The sequence below is a fragment of the Myxocyprinus asiaticus genome, chromosome 29 (genome assembly GCF_019703515.2).
Source record: "Myxocyprinus asiaticus isolate MX2 ecotype Aquarium Trade chromosome 29, UBuf_Myxa_2, whole genome shotgun sequence".
Taxonomy (NCBI): domain Eukaryota; kingdom Metazoa; phylum Chordata; class Actinopteri; order Cypriniformes; family Catostomidae; genus Myxocyprinus; species Myxocyprinus asiaticus.
The window spans coordinates 410,118-430,000 of NC_059372.1; the positions used below are offsets into that span (position 1 = coordinate 410,118).

At 41.6% G+C, this 19,883-nt stretch overlaps 1 protein-coding gene across 3 annotated transcripts in view; it reads left to right on the forward strand.

Moving 5' to 3' along the window:
* dlg4b (discs, large homolog 4b (Drosophila)) overlaps positions 1-19,883 on the forward strand; it is an 80,984-nt gene that overhangs the window by 27,902 nt on the left and 33,199 nt on the right. For 2 of the 3 annotated variants that reach the window (XM_051661585.1, XM_051661586.1), the window contains exons 4-5: positions 4,320-4,481; positions 6,274-6,324. In XM_051661585.1, coding sequence (XP_051517545.1) covers positions 4,320-4,481; positions 6,274-6,324 — 213 coding nt within the window. The remainder of the gene's footprint in view (positions 1-4,319; positions 4,482-6,273; positions 6,325-19,883) is intronic. The other variant, XM_051661587.1, reaches the window with a different exon arrangement.

Sequence of the window (19,883 nt, forward strand, 5' to 3'; positions counted from 1 at the left end):
TTTTATCAAACTACACAATGATGACTCTAAAACTTTATAGATCTTACAGTTTCATTTTCTGTTAATGCATGATTTTCTGTAAAGCTGCTTTGTCTCTACTCAAGATGGCGGCAAGTATGGCTGCTGCGTTGCGAGCTCCGACACAACATTGTAGTGTTTTGTTTGTTTTGTTTACAATTCTTATGTTTTTTGTCTTGGATGTTGTCTGCCGACAGACAAACACTTTTGGACATTGGTTCTGCAATTACACACCGTAAACCGGACTTCAAATTCCTCAATGCCGACCCACTGTTTACAAACACACCAGCGGATCCCTTTGTCTGGGCAGCCCGGGCGCGAAAAAGGAAAAGGGGAAACAGAACCGGCATTCTCATCAGAGTAAGACGTCGTGCAACTCGACCTCCGCTACCCAGTATTCTACTGGCAAATGTTCAGTCTCTGGATAACAAGCTCTGTGAGCAGAGAGCGCGGATCTCTTTCCAACAAGAGACGAGGGACTGCTGCATTATCTGCCTTACAGAAACTTGGATGTCTGCTGAGATTCCAGACTCAGCCATTGAACCCGCGGTGTTCTCCGTGCACCGAGCGGACAGAGCGAAAGACCTCTCAGGTAAAAGCAGAGGTGGTGGTGTATGTTTTATGATCAACAAATCCTGGTGTGATCAGAGGAACGTACATTTTATCAAGTCTTTCTGCTCTTCTGATCTGGAATTTCTCATGCTTCTGTGTCGACCATTCTGGCTACTGAGGGAATTCCCAGTGGTCATTATCACTGCTGTGTATATCCCGCCACAAGCCGACACAGACCGGGCACTCAAGGAACTGTATGGGATTATAAGTGAGCAGGAAACCACGCACCCTGAGGCCGCGTTCATTGTGACCAGGGACTTTAATAAGCCAGTTTAAAATCAGACGCACCAAAATACCACCAACACATTCGTTTTAACACACGAGGGGACCAGGTTTTGGACCATTGCTACTCTCCCTTCTGGGACGGCTACAAATCCCCCCCCCCCCCCCCCCCGCCCACCATTTGGCAAATCGGACTACTCTTCCATTCTGCTTCTGCCCGCTTACAGGCAGAAACTGAAACAGGAAGCACCCACCCTCAGAACGATCCAGAGCTGGTCGGACCAATCAGACACTATGCTACAAGACTGTTTTGATCACGCAGACTGGGAGATGTTCCGGTCCGCCTCTGATGACGACATCAAGCTTTACGCTGATAGCGTAACGTGTTTCATCAGAAAGTGCGTAGAGGACGTCGTTCCGACCAGAACAATACGGATCTACCCGAACCAGAAACCTTGGATTAATAGCGATGTTCGCGCAGCACTTGATGCGCGTACCTGCGCTTTTAATTCTGGGAATGCGGAGGAGCATAAACAGACCAGTTATGCCCTCCAAAAAACTATCAGAGCAGCCAAACGCCAGTACAGGGATAAGATTGAAGGACAGTTTAACACCACCAACTCTAGAAGCATGTGGCAGGGAATTAATATCATCACGGACTTTAAAGGGAATAAAAACTCCGCCGTGAACACCGCTGCCTCTCTCTCGGATGAGCTAAATACTTTTTATGCTCGTTTCGAGGGAAATAACACCGCCCTCATGGAGAGAGCTCTCGCGGCAAAGCTACAGAGGTCAGTTCACTCTCCGTCTCTGTAGCGGATGTAATACGATCCTTCCGACAGGTGAATATCCGCAAAGCCGCGGGTCCGGACGGCATTTCGGGCCACGTCATCAGAGCGTGCGCAAACCAACTGGCTGGTGTTTTTACGGACATTTTCAACCTTTCCCTCTCTTTGTCTGTAGTCCCCACATGCTTTAAAACGTCCACCATTGTGCCTGTTCCAAAGCAATCCAAAATCACTTGCTTAAATGACTGGCATCCTGTTGCTCTGACCCCCATCATCACTGCTCTCTCCCACCTGGAAAAAAAGAACACTTATGTGAGAATGTTGTTTGTAGACTACAGCTCAGCATTCAACACCATACTGCCCTCCAAACTTGATGAGAAACTCCGGGCTCTGGGCTTAAACAGCTCACTGTGCAGCTGGATCCTGGACTTCCTGTCAAGCAGACGCCAGGTGGTTAGAATAGGCAGCAACATCTCCTCATCACTAACCCTCAACACTGGAGCCCCACAGGGCTGTGTTCTCAGCCCACTACTGTATTCCCTGTACACACATGACTGTGTGGCAACACATAGCTCCAATGCCATCATTAAGTTTGCTGATGACACGACGGTGGTAGGTCTGATCACTGACAATGATGAAACAGCCTACAGAGAGGAGGTGCACACTCTGACACACTGGTGTCAGGAGCACAACCTCTCCCTCAACGTCAGTAAGACAAAGGAGCTTGTGGTGGACTTCAGAAGAAAAGACAGAGAACACAGTCCCATCACCATCAATGGAGCACCAGTGGAGAGAGTCAGCAGCTTCAAGTTCCTGGGTGTCCACATCACTAAGGAACTCACATGGTCCATCCACACTGATGCCGTTGTGAAGAAGGCTCATCAGCGCCTCTTCTTCCTGAGACGGCTGAGGAAGTTTGGAATGAACCGCCACATCCTCACACGGTTCTACACCTGCACTGTAGAGAGCATCCTGACTGGCTGCATCTCCGCCTGGTACGGCAATAGCACCACCCACAACCGCAAAGCACTGCAAAGGGTGGTGCGAACTGCCAGACACATCATCGGAGGTGAGCTTCCCTCCCTCCAGGACATACTGTATATACCACGCGGTGTGTGAAAAAAGCTTGGAGGATCATCAGAGACTCCAGCCACCCGAGCCATGGGCTGTTCTCAGTGCTACCATCAGGCAGGCGGTATCGCAGCATCAGGACCCGCACCAGCCGACTCCATGACAGCTTCTTCCCCCAAGCAATCAGACTTCTGAACTCTTGATCTCCCACGATCAAAATACATCAGCACTGCACTTTATTACCCTTACTCTTATATCTCACTGTCATAAATTATATTATTATTATATTATATTCTATCTTAACAACTTACTATCAACCGACAGCTGAATGTCAATACAGTACAATACTGTACATTCTATATATACTACTATATAGACTTTTTTTTATTGTATAATGTGTATTCTATATTGTGTGTATTGTATACTGTACAGTGTATGTTATTATTTGTATATTGTGTTGTAATTATGTGTATATTAGATTTTAAATTGTGTTGTTAATTTGATGTTATTGTAAATTGGTATATGTCTCATCACTGTCACAACTGGTATGTTGCTCAGAACTGCACACAAGAATTTCACACACTATTACACTTGTGTATATGGTTGAGTGACAATAAAAGTGATTTGATTTGAAATGATGTGTGTTGTGAAAAGCGCTATACAAATAAAAATGACTTGACTTGGCCAAAGACACCATCATGTCTTCTTCTCTCATCCAACACCTTGATGACCCCTAGTGAGAGATTCAGAGGGAAAACACAGTGTATTTCAGTGCTGCTCATGGCAGTTAAATGAGCAAAGGAAAATCAATTTGCCATATTCGAGTAGTGTTTTTAATAGTCGACTAGCTGGTGAAGAACGATTACTCATGCACATCCCTATTCCTCTGTTTGTTTTGAGTAACCCGTCCAGCCTGTCACAACAACACTGACTCAACCAATGGCGTGAGTTGAGGGTGGGGCTATCTGTTTGTTTGACCAACAACAGACGGGGCGTATTCAGGAAGTGGTTTGAAAACAATGTTTATTTTTTGCATTTCTGTTCGGTGGCACAGAAACAACACACTTCAGCTTTAAATTGTGATTTCAGGCTTGGCATTGTCATGCATATTTGTGTATTAATCTAAACGTTTGTATTTCAGCTCAACTGTAAAATTGTCTTTTCATTGGTTATACATGTCAGTTGCTCAACAGTCATCAGTACAGAATGAAGGACTGTCAGTCCAGCAGCACACGTCAACTTTCATTCATTGTGGATCAGCTGGACTGCTCCTGTTTTGTCTCATTGTCACATGTTATTTTTAATGATGGTCTACTTGTTTCATCAGGTTGACTAGTTTATCTGTTTTTAATTGAATATTTTTAAGCTTCAGATGAATTTAGAGACAGTGTTACTGTAGCTCTTACAGTCAGCACAGTAAAATTCTGTATGAGTTACAGTAATTTAGTCTATTTATTTGTTAAATATCTGTCAATATATTGGGCTGTCCATATAAGAAACCTGTCTGATGAGTGTACATGAACCTAAAGCAGCATCATTATATAGCACTTTTTTAAGACTGGTTAGTTAATTTCACCTGTCTAAACGTAAACATTGTCATGTTTGCAGAAGTATCGTTATCACGATGAGGAAACTCCACCTGTACAACACAGTCCTACTCACCTGACCGCAGGAAAACCTACAGACATGCTGCACCTCAGTGATGCTGGACACGCCCCCATCGACAGTACCCATGGTTACACGCCCCAGATGCACATATCACCTGCCAAGGTAACAATACATGCATTGCGATGATCAGCTAATGGAACACATGCATTGAGGTGTGTTTTATATGTTGTGTTTATATTGCTATAACACACATGCGTTTGTTTATGTACTATGTACTGAGGTTGAGCTGTGCTGTGATTGGGTCATTTTTGAGTTGAGCTGTAGTTTGATTGGCTGAAAGTGATTAATGAGTGTGTTTATGTGCACTTAAATCATTACGGGTGGAATTGTGGTTATATTAATTGCATTATTATGGTTATGGCACCGTTTGTATTGTTCTCCTTGGATTAATCGCTTGTTCTGCTTGAATTATTGTCATTTGTATGTTACATGGGATATAAGCATCTGCTTAATCAATAAATGTAATGTAAACCCTGAGGTTTGCTGGTTAGCATCAATCAGCATTTTGTTGTCCATGTAAAATCACTCAGTGTGCCCTCATGTGCCCTTCAGTACTGCAGGATGTGCTTATTTAAACCTTGACCTTTGACCTCAGATTAAACCTGCTCCTCAGTTTGACCTTTGACTGAATTAGCAGCAGTGGCTAATCGTGTAGCATAATTAATTCAGATTCAAAGTAATGTCCAGCATCATCCAATCACTGTCAACCATGTTAAAATAAAATGATACATTATAAATTCTGAATCTATGTACTGATTATCATTGTCACATGTCTGTCAAACATGTTGAGTGATCCAAACATCATCTGCAGCCTGAAACTGAACTTTTGATCAGATTTTAGGAGTGAATGCACTTAACTGCATAGAGAGCTATAGGATGCTCCCTTGCTCCCTATTTAGTGAATGACTTAACCTCCAGTGTGCTGTCTGTCTGCACTGGTCTCAGAACAGTTTGAAATGCACCTTATTTTCATCCTAACTCCATATAAAGCCTCCGATAATGCACAGTGAATATAGGATATTTGAAGGAAAATTAGCCTATAGTCCACGTACGTGGTCACTGTGTTTAACAGCGTGCTGTTTCACGATATATCGATGAAATTTTAATAATGGCATATCGGATGAAACTAGAGACTCTGATCTTTTGACTCAAACAGGTTTTAATGTAAAAACTTAATTAGGTTTTTTTACCAGATGTAGTTTTGTTGCCGTTTCTCTCTGTTCCTTTTCTCTGTTTTGTCACATTGTCGAAAGTTTAACCCTTTACTGACAGAGTCTTCTGAACTGAGATCAGTCGTTTTAAATTAAATTAAATTATGCATTGCATATAGCGAAGCCAAAACGTAATGTCCACGTATGTGTACCGGGAGGTCTCAGGAGGTTAAAACACCCTATAAATGTATCTGGTCAAGTTTAATGCTGTCAACCTGATTGAGAAACTCATCAGTATTTTTGTGCATTTTGTATCCAGATGAATACTGCTCAGACTGAAAAAAATAACTTGCATCATTTGATAGTTTTATATTATATTTATTAAGATATTATAAAATAGTTTCAATACAGTGAGCTACTTTTTGTGAGTAGTTTATAGTGCGGCTAACTTCACTTTCAAAAGGGAATAATCATCAGAGCCACACAGAATCTGTGCCCGCACAACTACACAAAAGTCGCACACATCTTGTGTTCTGGCTAATATGATTGTGCTTACCACCATCAGTAAGTGTTGTGACACTGTTAGATAAATGTTCCCATGTTTAAATCTATTCTGCCCCAAATACAGTGCCCAGATTACAAAAGGTGCCCAGATTCAGTCTTGTTCTGGTTACTGCCCCTGCTCTTGTGTAACTGCCCCTGCTCTTGTGTGTTGTTCCTGTGTGTGTGTGTGTGTGTTGCAGCCAGTGTTACTCCAGAGTTGTCATGCCCCTTACTATGCCACCTCTACTCTGGTAAGCCGGTTACTGTGGTAATCTTCTAAAGCTTGTTGCTGTTGTATTCAGTGAGAGACAGTTAGAGATAGCTCCGCCCACTGTACCACAGAGGGACCAATCACATCCTTTGAATGACTGAAACAGATTGATGTCAACTATCACTCAGACAAGTTTTAAAGGACGTTCTCAAGGAGTGAATTGGAGATTTTAGTTATGTGATCATGAAGTTGTAAAATTGCATAGAATTGCATCTGTCAAGATTCACTTAAAGGAAAAAATACAGTGGCTTGGTCTCTTGTGTTACAGTTATACAGTAAGTGCCCCATAAAGCCATATGCTGTTCTACTGTGGATGAGAGGCATATATGTAGTAAAGTTAATGTGTTTACAGACAAAACTTGATTAGTGTAAATGTGGTTTGTCCATTGAGAAGTTGTAACCATAAGAACAGTCAGCACCCACCAGAGGAACTTGAGTTATAACACACATTTAAACTACAATATCTGATCAGGGGCGGGGTTACGATTTGCGAGGCCTCAAACAGCCGTCCAGCCGGGGGCCTCCTTTCTGCAAACAACGGGGGGGAATTTCAATTACAGTACATTCAAGTGATTTTATATCATATTTTTAAAATAATTTTTAACAGCCATTGTAGCCAAGTACTTTAAAGGCTCATACAAAACAAGGAGGGTCAAGTATTTGGTATCATTGTAAAGAAAACTTTACATTTTTTAATGATATAGATTATGATAAATTCTGAGACTCTCAGCTTAAGAAACTGCTGAAAGATCACAAAATATTGTACTTTGTTTTCTTATTTTTCTGATTTGACATTATATATCTCTGGGTGTAAATAAGGTGTCTCAGAAAAACTGCTTTTGTTTTGTTCCCAATCATGTCAACTGTATCTGAGAAAAATGTTGTGTTGATACGATAAAGCAATCAAAAGTTATAACATTACAAATATAATTTATCATAGTGTCCAAAAACGTCTCCAAACAAATAAAACATAATAATTGTACATAAGAACTAATTACACATGCAAACACAACAATGACTAAAGGTTTGCATAGCATGCAGACATGATTTTAGTAATGAGATTTCACAGAATGAGTTTCATTCTGTGTCATTTGAGTCATCATTGAGTCTGTGTCATGTATTTGGCACCATCTCCTGGTGGTCATATGTAACATTGTGCTTCATGTGGATTATCTAATGATCTATGCATCTGATTATCTTGTGTGTGGACTCGTTTGAAAGATAATCACCTCCTCTAAATAATGATATGTGTTATTTTATGTTCTGTTTATTTATCATGAAGTTATAAGTGAAAATGCGGCATATAAGCAACACCAACATAATTGTTAAAGACATATACTTAGCTATTACTCGCTATATTTGTGTCTGTGAGTAAAACAAATAGGCTGGTTGTATTCTACTCTTTAAGATCTTTCCAACAACATATGACACATGACTATTTGATGAGTTTGATGTTTTTACTGATTACAATTATCAAAACGGAACACTTCTGATTTGTTTAACTATAGCCATAATTTTACCTTTGTTGTCATACATGTAATGATACATTGATGTCATGTGATGTAACCCTCCGTACGCTGCTTTTACAGTGCACTGCAGTGTTAGTATGTGTTGCACAGTTTACAGTGTTCCTCATTACAAATTTGATGAAAGATTTGAGCATTTTGCTCAGCTGTTCGAGTCATACACTCAGCACCTCACATTTCTCCTTCACAATGGCTGTTTCTCAATATGCGTTCTTTTGTGTTCTTACGTTTTTGTGGACTCGTTCAGTGTCATCATTCACATCATTTGCAAGTACAGGGAATGCATAAAATGACCCGAATGTGTTCTTGATAAGACCGAATATCAAGGATCTTCGGATGGTGACTTGTGGGCAAGAACCCGGTACTACGGTGGCTGATGAATTTATCATTGTGTTTTACCCAGTGTTTTTTCCTCAAAAGTTTCCCACTGTAAGCTCATGAATGTCTGACGGCTTGTGAGAGTCATTATATGATATCAAAATTTGTTGTTTTGTTGGGCATTATTTAATATAGTAATAAACACATGAAGGAAACAAGTGGGGGTTTTCTTCTCCCCAATTTGGAATGCCCAATTCCCAATGCGCTCTAAGTCCTCGTGGTGGTGTAGTGACTCGCCTCAATCCGGGTGGCGGAGGACGTATCTCAGTTGCCTCCACGTCTGAGACCGTCAATCCGCGCATCTTATCACGTGGCTTGTTGAGTGCGTTACAGTGGAGACGTAGCACGTGTGGAGGCTTCACGCTATTCTCCGCGGCATCCACGCACAACTCACCACACGCCCCACCGAGAGCGAGAACCACATTATAGCGACCACGAGGAGGTTACCCCATGTGACTCTACCCTCCCTAGCAACCGGGCCAATTTGGTTGCTTAGGAGACCTGGCTGAAGTCACTCAGCACACCCTGGATTCGAACTCACGACTCCAGGGGTGATAGTCAGTGGCTTTACTCGCTGAGATACCCAGACCCAAGAAACGAGTGTTAACAGACTTTATTATTTTAACATGTCACTAGTCCTGCAAAACCTCACTGGTGTGATGATATTAATGCTGTCACTGGTGTGATAATGCCAGTAGTTCTCTCAGTGCCTTCAAACGTGCAGTGACGGTTAATTGCGCAATAGATGCGTTCCATGTCCTCCTGTCCTTCCGAGTTCGTTCTTCCAAGGTGGCTTGACAAGACCGGTCTCCACATTCTTAAAATTGTGAAACACCCAACAACTCGTTACGGGGCCATAATTTGTGTATTCTACATAAATATAATATTAGAAATAAATATAACCCTATAATGTACTTAAAATTAAAGTAATTGACAGTCAGTAACTGTAATCTGAATTCAAGAAGTTAAAATGTAATGCATTACACTACTTTTTGACTAAAGTAATCAGATTACAGTAACTAATGATTTTGTAATGGGATTTGTATACTGCACATGATGATAAATCTAGTATAAATAGTATGAGCATATACTGTGACTGCAGATAGACACATCACAATCACACAGCACCTGTCTCTCTCATGCACTCACACCAGCAAATGGTGATGCTGGGATGTTGGTTTCCATAGCAACATTTAAAAAAAAAAACTTTTCCAGAGAGAGGGAAGGGGACTGAGGGAGAGAGAGAGTTGCTGTATTCAAAAGCCCTGCATTCAACATTTTACATTTGTGTGTGATTGATGATAATAGTTCAGTCACTTCTGTATTCTCACTAAATTCCCTAAAGATGAACATCATTCCCTACAGCTGGCAATTTGTGTGTGTCATGTGAACGCACCTTCAGAGATTTTACTTGTGTCCATCTTAATGAAGAGAGAGAGATACAGAGCTCATTCACACTGCAGTTAAATCGCGTTTTCACTTCTGTTCTGCAACATTCATGTAGTGGCATCCATATTAAAGGTGTTGTAAGTGATTTTTTCATGGAAAGGTATGTTCCTACTCCCTGAAAGATATTAATGAAATTAGTGCGATGTCTCTGTGACAGAGAGGTAGTCCATACATACACTGTAAAAATAAATGAATTTTTTACAGAGAAAATACAGTATAATTTAACATTTCTTGCCCATTTCTCAATAAAAGTGTTAAATTCCCCTAAAATAAATTTATTCACTCCAAATGTACATTTTCCCTGTTACTTAACTATTTATATGTGTTACTGAAAAAAAAAACTGTCATACTCCTTTAACCCTTAAATGCATGTTAATTTTCCCAAACACTCTTACATATTCGGGTCTTTAGAGACCGGACACGTATGTCTATCAAAAATGGATGCACAAAATGCCCAGATAGGGTAAAATTTTAAAAATATTTTCAAGACAATTAGAAAACAATAAAATATATTTTCATGTTTTATTTTTCATAAATTAAAGAGAATGCAACAAATCAAGAACAGGATTAATTATTTTCACACTGAAATTTCATGATGCAACTGGCTGTCAAACACATATTGTGCTACACATAACACATAATCTACACGTGTAATGTATGTGTAACTTATGTGTATTTTTTCACTTACTGAGCACAACCAAATGACAATAGTCATATCATACTGTTCATGTGTTGCACTTGCTATAGTTTACTTCCATGTTGTTTCTTTATCAAATAGAAATGTCAAATGTAAATCAAGTCAATCAGTGAAACATCAGCGCCACCTTGAGTAAGAAATAACATCCATATTATGTATGTGTATACACATATAGAATACTAATAAATTAACATTTATCAGTCAACATGATATAGTGTTTATTTGTATGAATATAGTATTCATTTCTCTTGTCATAAACTAACAAATAGATATCCTGTGATAGGAAACTTAAATAGATATGAAATAATCATTAAAAAATATAATTTGTGTAAGTGCAAAACATTTTTACACATTTTTACAGAGAAAATACAGAATAATTTAAAGTTGAATTAGCCGCACCCCCTTTTTCCAAAACCCCGCCCTCCAAAGATATCAAATGAGCTTTATTGAGACAAGCATCGAGCAGAAACGGTTGTTTAAAACAACAGCAGTAAAATAGCGCCCTCAACTGACAACTGTTATGAACAACATGGCATAAAAATGGCATTAAGCCTCAATAATTCGCTGCAACTACAATACTATGAGAACGGGTTAGGGTTATGATTGACAGGCAGAAATTGTCCGCAGACACATTTTTATTTGTTGTGTACAGAGTCTAGTGCTGTCACAGAGACCGGTGAGATATCTCACAACACTTATTTCAGTGAAATCTTTCAGTAGGAACATTTTTTGCATTCCTTTCCATGAAAAAGTCACTTACAACACCTTTATCATTAATTTAATATTTTTTTAATAAAAGTGTTAAAGTCCCCTAAAAATACATGTATTTAGACCAAATTTACATTTTCAGCAAATATTGCTCATTGAAAAAAAAAAAATAAATAAATATATATATATATATATATATATATATATATATATATATATATATATATATATATATTTTACTTATAAAGTTTATAAAAGTATTGACGCTACATTTGCACAAGATATTGAGTTCATGCTGTACTCATAATATGACGAAACTCAAAGAATTTTGAGTGTCAAAATTAATCTGGAGTTTTGTAAACTCTAAAGTAAAATATATTTTTGCTTCATTAAACTATATATAGTTTACTTCATTAAAATTAAAGCAACACAATTTCATTTAGTGAAATACACTTACTGTTTACTTAATCCATTATCCCAACGATTACTATAACTGTAACAAATTTCCATAATTTAACAGAAAAAGAATGTAGAAATACTACAGTAAAAAAACTTGAATTGGTTAACAGGTATTTACCTACATTTACATTTACATTTATTCATTTGGCAGACGCTTTTATCCAAAGCGACTTACAAGAGAGGAATACATTATAAGCTAATCATCTTAAGGAGACAGTGGTATGAAAAGTGCTATAACACAAAGTTTCACTAGCATCAGAATAGTATTCAAAACAGATTAAAGTGCAACAGAATTTTTTTTATTTTTTTTAATGACTGGTTGAGTTCTCATGAAAAAGATGTGTTTTTAGTCGTTTTTTGAAGACAGAGAGTGAGTCAGCTTCACAGATGGAGTTGGGAAGGTTGTTCCACAACGTGATATGATGAAGCTGAAAGTCCGGGAAAGTGTTTTGGTGCCTCTTTGTGTTGGTACAACAAGGCGCCACTCATTAGCCGACCGCAGGCTTCTAGTGGGCACGTAGCTCTGCAGAAATGATTTTAGGTATGCTGGAGCAGACCCAGTGACTGTTCTGTATGCCAGCATCAGAGCCTTGAATTTGATACGTGCATCAACCGGCAGCCAGTGGAGAGAGACAAGGAGTGGTGTAACATGTGCTCTCTTTGGTTCATTAAAGACCAGACGTGCTGCTGCATTCTGGATCATTTGCAGGGGTCTAATTGCACATGCAGGGAGGCCTGTAATGAGAGCGTTACAGTAGTCCAGTCTAGTTATGACAAGTGACTGGACAAGCATATAATTTTTGTAATTTTATAAAGTATATGTAATTTTTACATATAAAGTAAAAATTATAATCTAAGACAATACATGTAATTTAATATTAAAATATTGTAAAAAAAAATAAATAAATATTGGGGATGTAAAAGTATCATATAATTAACGGTACAAATGTATATTATGTCTAACAAGAGAATACATGTCCTTCTACGGGAAACTATTGTTAAAATGATGGTGAAAAACAATAATTGGGTGATTTCCAGAAGTCCCTGTGTGACCCTTCACATTTCATTCTAGGTCTTGAATGAGCATTACATTTATATAGTGCTTTTCTGACACTACACTCAAAGCGCTTTACACAGTGAACAGGGGACTCTCCTCAACCACCACCAGTGTGCAGCATCCACCTGGATGATGTGACAGCAGCCATAGTGCACCAGTACACTCACCACACACCAGCTATAGGTGGAGAGTAGAGTGATGTGAAATTCAGGAATGGGGATTATTTGGAGCCCATGATAGATAAGGGCCCATTGGGGGAATTTAGCCAGGACACCAGTGTTACACCCCTACTCTTTTCAAGGAGTGTCCTGGGATTTTAAATGACCACAGAGAGTCAGGACCTCAGTTTAATGTCTCCGCCAAAGGACAGTGCCTTTTTACAGTATAGTGTCCCCATCACTATACTGGGGCATTAGGACCTACACAGTCCTCAGGGTGAGCACCCCCTGCTGGACTCCCTAATACCTCATCCAGCAGCAACCTTAGTTTTCCCATGAGGTCTCCCATCCAAGTACTGGCCAGGCTCAACCCTGCTTAGCTTCAGTGGGCAACCAGTCTTGAGCTACAGGGTGATGTGGCTGATAAATAATATGTCTAAATAAGTTTAAAATGCATAGTGGAGTAAACCTAGACTCTTAGGATTAAACAACTGAAATGTTTTTGTTGGCGAGGCACAGTAGACACTGTAAAAAATATGAATGGTCTAACAATGTTATTTCTATTTAGTCAAAACATTTTTTTTAATACATGGTCTACAAATGTTTGCTTTTTTAATGAACTGTCAAAACATAATTTCACTTTATAGTTGAAACATGTTCTTTCAAATTACATTTTAAACATGTAATTTCAACTTAGTGTCATCACATAAAATATTCCAGTTTATGGTTGAAACACCTATTTCATTTTGCAGTCTAAACATGTTAATTGACTTCACGGTCTAAAACTGTTATTGGTAAACGTTTGGTACCCTGTGCTGCCATGCATTTATCGTTATTTTACGTGTTTTTTTTTTTCACAGTGTATTATTACCATATTTATTTGGACATGTGTCATCCCAGCAAGCACAAACCATATGTACAACATTTCTTAACATTGCATATGGCTGCAGTTAGGTTATGTCACAGTACAATGTTTTAAAAACATTCCAGTAACTACACCTATAATTAAAAAAAAAGATGTAACCAAAGCTGGACATGCAGTTTTTGTTTGATTAGCAAAAATGATACACTGCAACTTTAAGCAGTCACATTTTAGTCACAGATACACATCTTTTTTTCATACAATATCAATATATAATTGTGGCGAGAGACAGTGTTAAGCGTACACACCTGAGCGCTATAATGACTAACACCTGTTTCTGATTGCAGTAAGCACTGGGGAGAGCGATAAAAGGAGAGACCACACCAGAGACTGAGAGAGAGAGACACAGCAGAGTTTAGTTGTGCTGATGATCCTGAGTTAAGGGTGAAAAGCCACCTTTAAAAAAACCTGTTAATAAAGACCTGAGTTTAAGTTTAACATACCTGATTCCAACTTCCTCCTTTCCACAACACTAGAACTTATAAAAGTGGTGCCGAAACCTGGGATTTTTGGAGTCATCGCTGTTGGCCGAAGTCATCCAATCACTCGCCAGCATGCATCATTCCCAACATCAGGTCCTGCTTGAGCTTCACAAGGATCAGGATCATCGATTCCAGGAGGTTCTCCAGGCTCAAGCAGAGGACCAGCAGGCAATCCGGAGCTTACTACGCCAGGAGAAAGCCCCGGCCGCGACCCCGGACACAGCAACCACCATGCCTTCAGTCTCCCTCATGAAAATGGGGGCAGAAGATGATCCGGATGCATTCCTGGACTTGTTCGAGAGAACTGCCGAGCTCTGGAAGTGGCCACGTGCCCAGTGGGCGGCCAGACTCCTTCCACTGTTGTCTGGGGAAGCTCAACTAGCAGCACAACATCTGCCAGCAGCGAATCTCCTGATGTATGATGACCTGAAGAAGACCATCCTGCAGTGGGTCAGCTGCAGCCCCGAACAACACCGGCAACAGTTTCGCTCACTTTGCCTTCGTTCATCAGCTCCGTCGGAAAAGGCTGCTGGCTGAGGACCGCGACGCTGAGGAAGTCGTCGATCTGGTGGTGCTGTAGCAGTTTATCTGTCATTTGCCAAAAGGTACAGCAGAGTGGGTCCAGTGCCATCGCCCGGCATCGCTGGAGGAAGCCATTCAACTGGCTGAGGACCATATGTCGGCATACCAGATGGCAGAAGAGCCCTCCTACTCTCTCTTCCCTCCCTCTCTCTCCTCTCACTCTCGCTCTGCCCCTTTTCTCCATCCTACCCCATTCCCCGGAAACGTGGGAATGTCCCTCTGAAGCCGGCTCCCTGTTCGCAGGGTTTTTCACAGCCACCGGTGCCTTCTAACTTTATTCGCTGTCCCCCTCAGGTGGTTGAACCTGCTGTCGCAAGTGTGGACGTAACATCTGGGCCGGCTTGCTGGAGTTGTGGGAAACCCGGGCATTTTCAGGAGCTTGGAACATTAGTCCGGGTCCCCGACACTCCATGGGCTGCCCCCGATCAAGCCGGAGCACACAGAATACCAGTGAGTGTTAAGGGGAGTACACATCAAGCCTTGGTGGATACTGGCTGCAATCAGACTACTATACATCATTGTTTTTTTCAGATTACTATACATCCCCAATGCATAGGGATATTCACAATTATCCTGTAGTGTGATTCATCATTCTGACTTTCTTTTCCGTATTTCATTATTATAAAAGAGCAGTTGTATCGAGTGACGCAGGGCACTCAGACAGATGGAAATACAACCCAGTTGTTAGTACAGAAGAGCCATCGGGAAATGTTATTCCAGGCGGCTCATTATAATCTGATGGCGGGACTCTTGGGGCAGGAAAAAACTTAACCGCGTAATGGCCCATTTCTATTGGCCGGTGTGCGACATACCGGAAATGTCAATTGGTGAACTCACTGGCAACCCCAAAAGCGCCATTGCGCCCTCTACCGCTAATCGAGGTTCCTTTTGAAATAATTGCCATGGACTTCATCAGGCCATTAGAATAGACAACATGTGGGCATTGCTTTGTATTAGTTCTGGTGGATTATGCAACTCGATATCCGGAAGCAGTGCCTCTGCGCAACATTTCAGCATGTAGTGTTGCGGAGGCACTTTTCAGAATTATCTCCCGGGTGGGGATTCCAAAAGAAATCCTCACTGATCAGGGCACTACATTCATGTCACATACATTATGTGAACTATACGAATTGTTGGATATTAAATCGATTCGCACCAGTGTTTACCACCCACAGACAGACTGGTTGAATGGTTCAATAAAACCCTGAAAAATATGATTCGTAAGGTCACACACAAGGATGCTATAAATTGGGATAGGTGGCTTGAACCCCTGTTATTTGCAGTTTGAGAGGTCCCACAAGCCTCCACAGGGTTTTCCCCATTCAAGCTGCTGTATGGGCATCAGCCACGCGGTGTGCTCGACGTCATGCGGGAAGCTTGGGAGGAGGGACCTTCAAACAGTAAAAATGAAATTCAGTACGTTCCTGATCTTAGAGCAAAACTCCACACTTTGGGTCAACTAACACAGGAGAATTTGCTCCAAGCTCAAGAAAATCAAAGCCGACTGTATGACAGAGGCACACGGCTATGCGAATTTGCACTGGGAGACAAAGTGCTTGTATTACTCCCAACATCAAGTTCTAAATTACTCGCCAAGTGGCAAGGGCCCTTTGAGGTCACAAGGCATGTAGGAGATCTCGATTATGAGGTAAGGTAGACAGATAGAGGTGACGCACTTCAAATATACCATCTCAACCTCCTGAAATTATGGAGGGAGGCGGTCCCTGTGAAGTTAGCAACGGTGGTTCCAGAGAGGGAGAAGCTTGGGAAGATGATCATGTCACCACGGTCACTTGTGGAGGGCGCCTCTAACCGTCTCAAGTCACAGAGGTTGCCAAGTTGCAAAAAGAATTTGCAGATGTGTTCTCGCCTCTGCCTGGGCGCACAAACCTCATAGAGCACCACATCGAGACTACACCCGGGGTGGTGATATGCAGTCGTCCCTACCGACTTCCCAAGCACAAGAAAAAAGTGGTTAGGGAAGAATTAGATGCAATGCTTGATATGTAATAGAAGAATCCCACAGTGATTGGTCTAGCCTGGTTGTTCTAGTCCCTAAGAGCAACGTGTCAGTACAGTTCTGTGTGGATTATAGAAAAGTCAATGAGGTGTCTAAATTTAACGCATACCCAATGCCTCATATTGGATAGTTACTCGATCGGTTGGGCACAGCTCGATTTTACTTGATGCTGGACTTAACAAAGGGATATTGGCAGATCCCCTTAACACCAATGTCCTGTGAGAAAACAGCTTTCTCCACACCATTTCGATTACACCAATTTGTGACAATTCCGTTCAGTTTTTCGGAGCCCCGGCTACGTTTCAGCGGCTCTTGGATGGAATCCTCAGACCACACTTGTGTACGCCGCTAGATGACATCATCATTTACAGCAATGATTGGTAGCGGCATGTACAATATCTGAGAGCCATACTGAGACCGCTGAGATGAGCGGGATTTATGGCGAACCCAATGAAGTGCACAATTGGACGGGTGGAGGTACGGTATCTGGGCTTCCATTTGGGTCATGGACAGGTGCGTCCCCAAATTGATAAAACTGCAGCGATTGCGGCCTGCCCGAGACCCAAGACCAAAAAGGAGGTGAGACAGTTCCTAGGGCTCGCTATTTTACAAGGTTTGTGCCTAATTATTAGTCTGCCACCAGCCCGCTAACTGATCTTACTAAGAAGGGAGCACCAGATCCGGTCCAGTGGACAGAGCAGTGTCAACAGGCATTTACGCAGGTGAAAGCTGCACTTTGTGGCGGATCGCTTTTGCATTCACCTGATTTCTCTCTCCCATTCCTTTTACAGATGGACGCTACAGACAAAGGGTTGGGGGCAGTGCTCTCGCAGGTGATGAGGGGGAGGAACGGCCAGTGCTATACATTAGTCGCAAGCTCTCTCTGAGGGAGACTAAGTACAGCACCACTGAAAAAGAGTCTCTTGCCATCAAGTGGGCCATCCTCACTCTCCGGTACTACATGTTGGGGCATGCTTTCACTCTCTGTTCAGATCACGCCCCGCTCCAATGACTCCACCACATGAAAGATACCCACGCGTGGATCATCCAGTGGCACAGATGGCTGTCGCGGACTTCCTCTCCAGAAATGGGGATAGCTTCCCCGCCTGAGTCGGGAGGTGGTGGCGGGGGCGTTGTTGAGCATTCGTCCGGAGAGAGGGAAAGCGGTAAGAGTACACACCTGAGCGCTATAATGACTAACACCTGTTTCTGACTGCAGTAAGCACTGGGGAGAGCGATAAAAGGAGAGACCACGTCTGAGACTGAGAGAGAGACACACAGCAGAGTTTAGTTGTGCTGATGATCCTGAGATAAGGCTGAAAAGCCACCTTTAAAAAAAAAAACTGTTAATAAAAACCTGAGTTTGTTTAACATACCTGATTCCCACTTTCTCCTTTCCACAACACCAGAACTTATTACAATCATCTGTCTGCTCCAAAAAAATTCCTGAAATGCGTTTGTTTTAAAATAATGTAACCTGTATATTTAATTGAAACATTTCCAAAACATGTTGAAGATACAAGTAAATCAACAAAAATGAACCATGGTTTTACTACAGTAACCGTAGATTAACCATGGTATTTGTAGTAAAACCATAGGTATTATTATGCATGTTTGCAACAGTCATGGTTACTACAATATTTCTATATTAAAATCATGGTTACTATATGGATACTATAATAGTAGAACCTTGGTTAATTGTATCAAAACCATGGTTTATGCCAAAAACATGATTACTACAATATTACTATGATAAAAAAAGAAGCAATGGTTAATTTTCGTGAGGGTAACCAGACCACACTGTCATATACTTGATTGTCATCTTTGTCTTTCACTAATAGTGTTTAATGTTATTGATCAGATCATTTACTTTTGAAAGATGTACAGTGTGTGATAAAAATCATTTTGGTGCTGCTGGGATGCCATCTAATAATATTAACATTAGATATTATAACTGTAACACTACAGCAGTTTATGTAAATAAACAAATATGCTAATGAAGAGTCTGACAGAGAGAGAGAGAGAGAGAGAGTGTGTGTGTGTGTGTAAGTGTGTGTTCTGCATTGTGTGTGTGTCTGTTCTACTATGTGTGTGTGCATGCATGTGTGTGTTCTGCATTGTGTGTGTGTAAGTGTGTGTTCTGCAGAGTGCGTGTGTGTGTTTGTGTGTGTCTGTGGGTGTTTGTGTGTGTGTGTGTTTTGTGTGTGTGTGTGTGTACATGTGTGGTTGTGTGTGCGTGTGTGAGAGTATGTATGTGTGTGTGAGTGTGTGTGTGGGTGTGAGTGTGTGTGTGTGTGTGTGTGTGTGTGTGAGGGTGTGAGTGTGTGTGTGTGTGTGAGTGTGTATGAGGGTGTGAGTGTGTGTGTGTATGTGTTTGTGTGTGTGTTTGTGTGTGTGTGTGTGAGTGTGTGTGAGTGTGTATGAGTGTGTGGGTGTGAGTGTGTATGAGTGTGTGGGTGTGTGTGGGTGTGAGTGTGTATAAGTGTGTGGGTGTGAGTGTGTGTGGGTGTGTGTGTGTGGGTGTGAGTGTGTATAAGTGTGTGGGTGTGGGTGTGAGTGTGTGTGTGGGTGTGTGTGAGTGTGTATGAGTGTGTGTGTGTGAGTGTGTATGAGTGTGTGTGTGGGTGTGAGTGTGTATAAGTGTGTGGGTGTGAGTGTGTGTGTGGGTGTGTGGGTGTGAGGGTGTGGGTGTGAATGTGTATGAGTGTGTGGGTGTGTGTGTGTGTGTGTGGGTGTGTAAGTGTGTGTGTGAGTGTGTGGGTGTGAGTGTGTATGAGTGTGTGTGTGTGGGTGTGAGTGTGTGGGTATGAGTGTGTGTGTGTGTGGGTGTGAGTGTGTATGAGCATGTGTGGGTATGAGTGTGTGTGTGTGTGTGCACGAGTGTGCGCGCGAGCGTGTGTGTGTGTGTGAGTGTGCTTGTCACGTGGGTGGTGTGGGTGTGTGTGTGGGGGGGGGTGCATGAGTGTGTGAGTGCACGCAGTGGGTGTGTGCGCGCGTGCATGTGTGTGGGTGTGCGCGGGCGTGTGTGAGTGTGTGTGTTTATGAGTGTGTGAGTGTGTGTGTGGGTGTGGGTGTGAGTGTGTATGAGTGTGTGGGTGTGA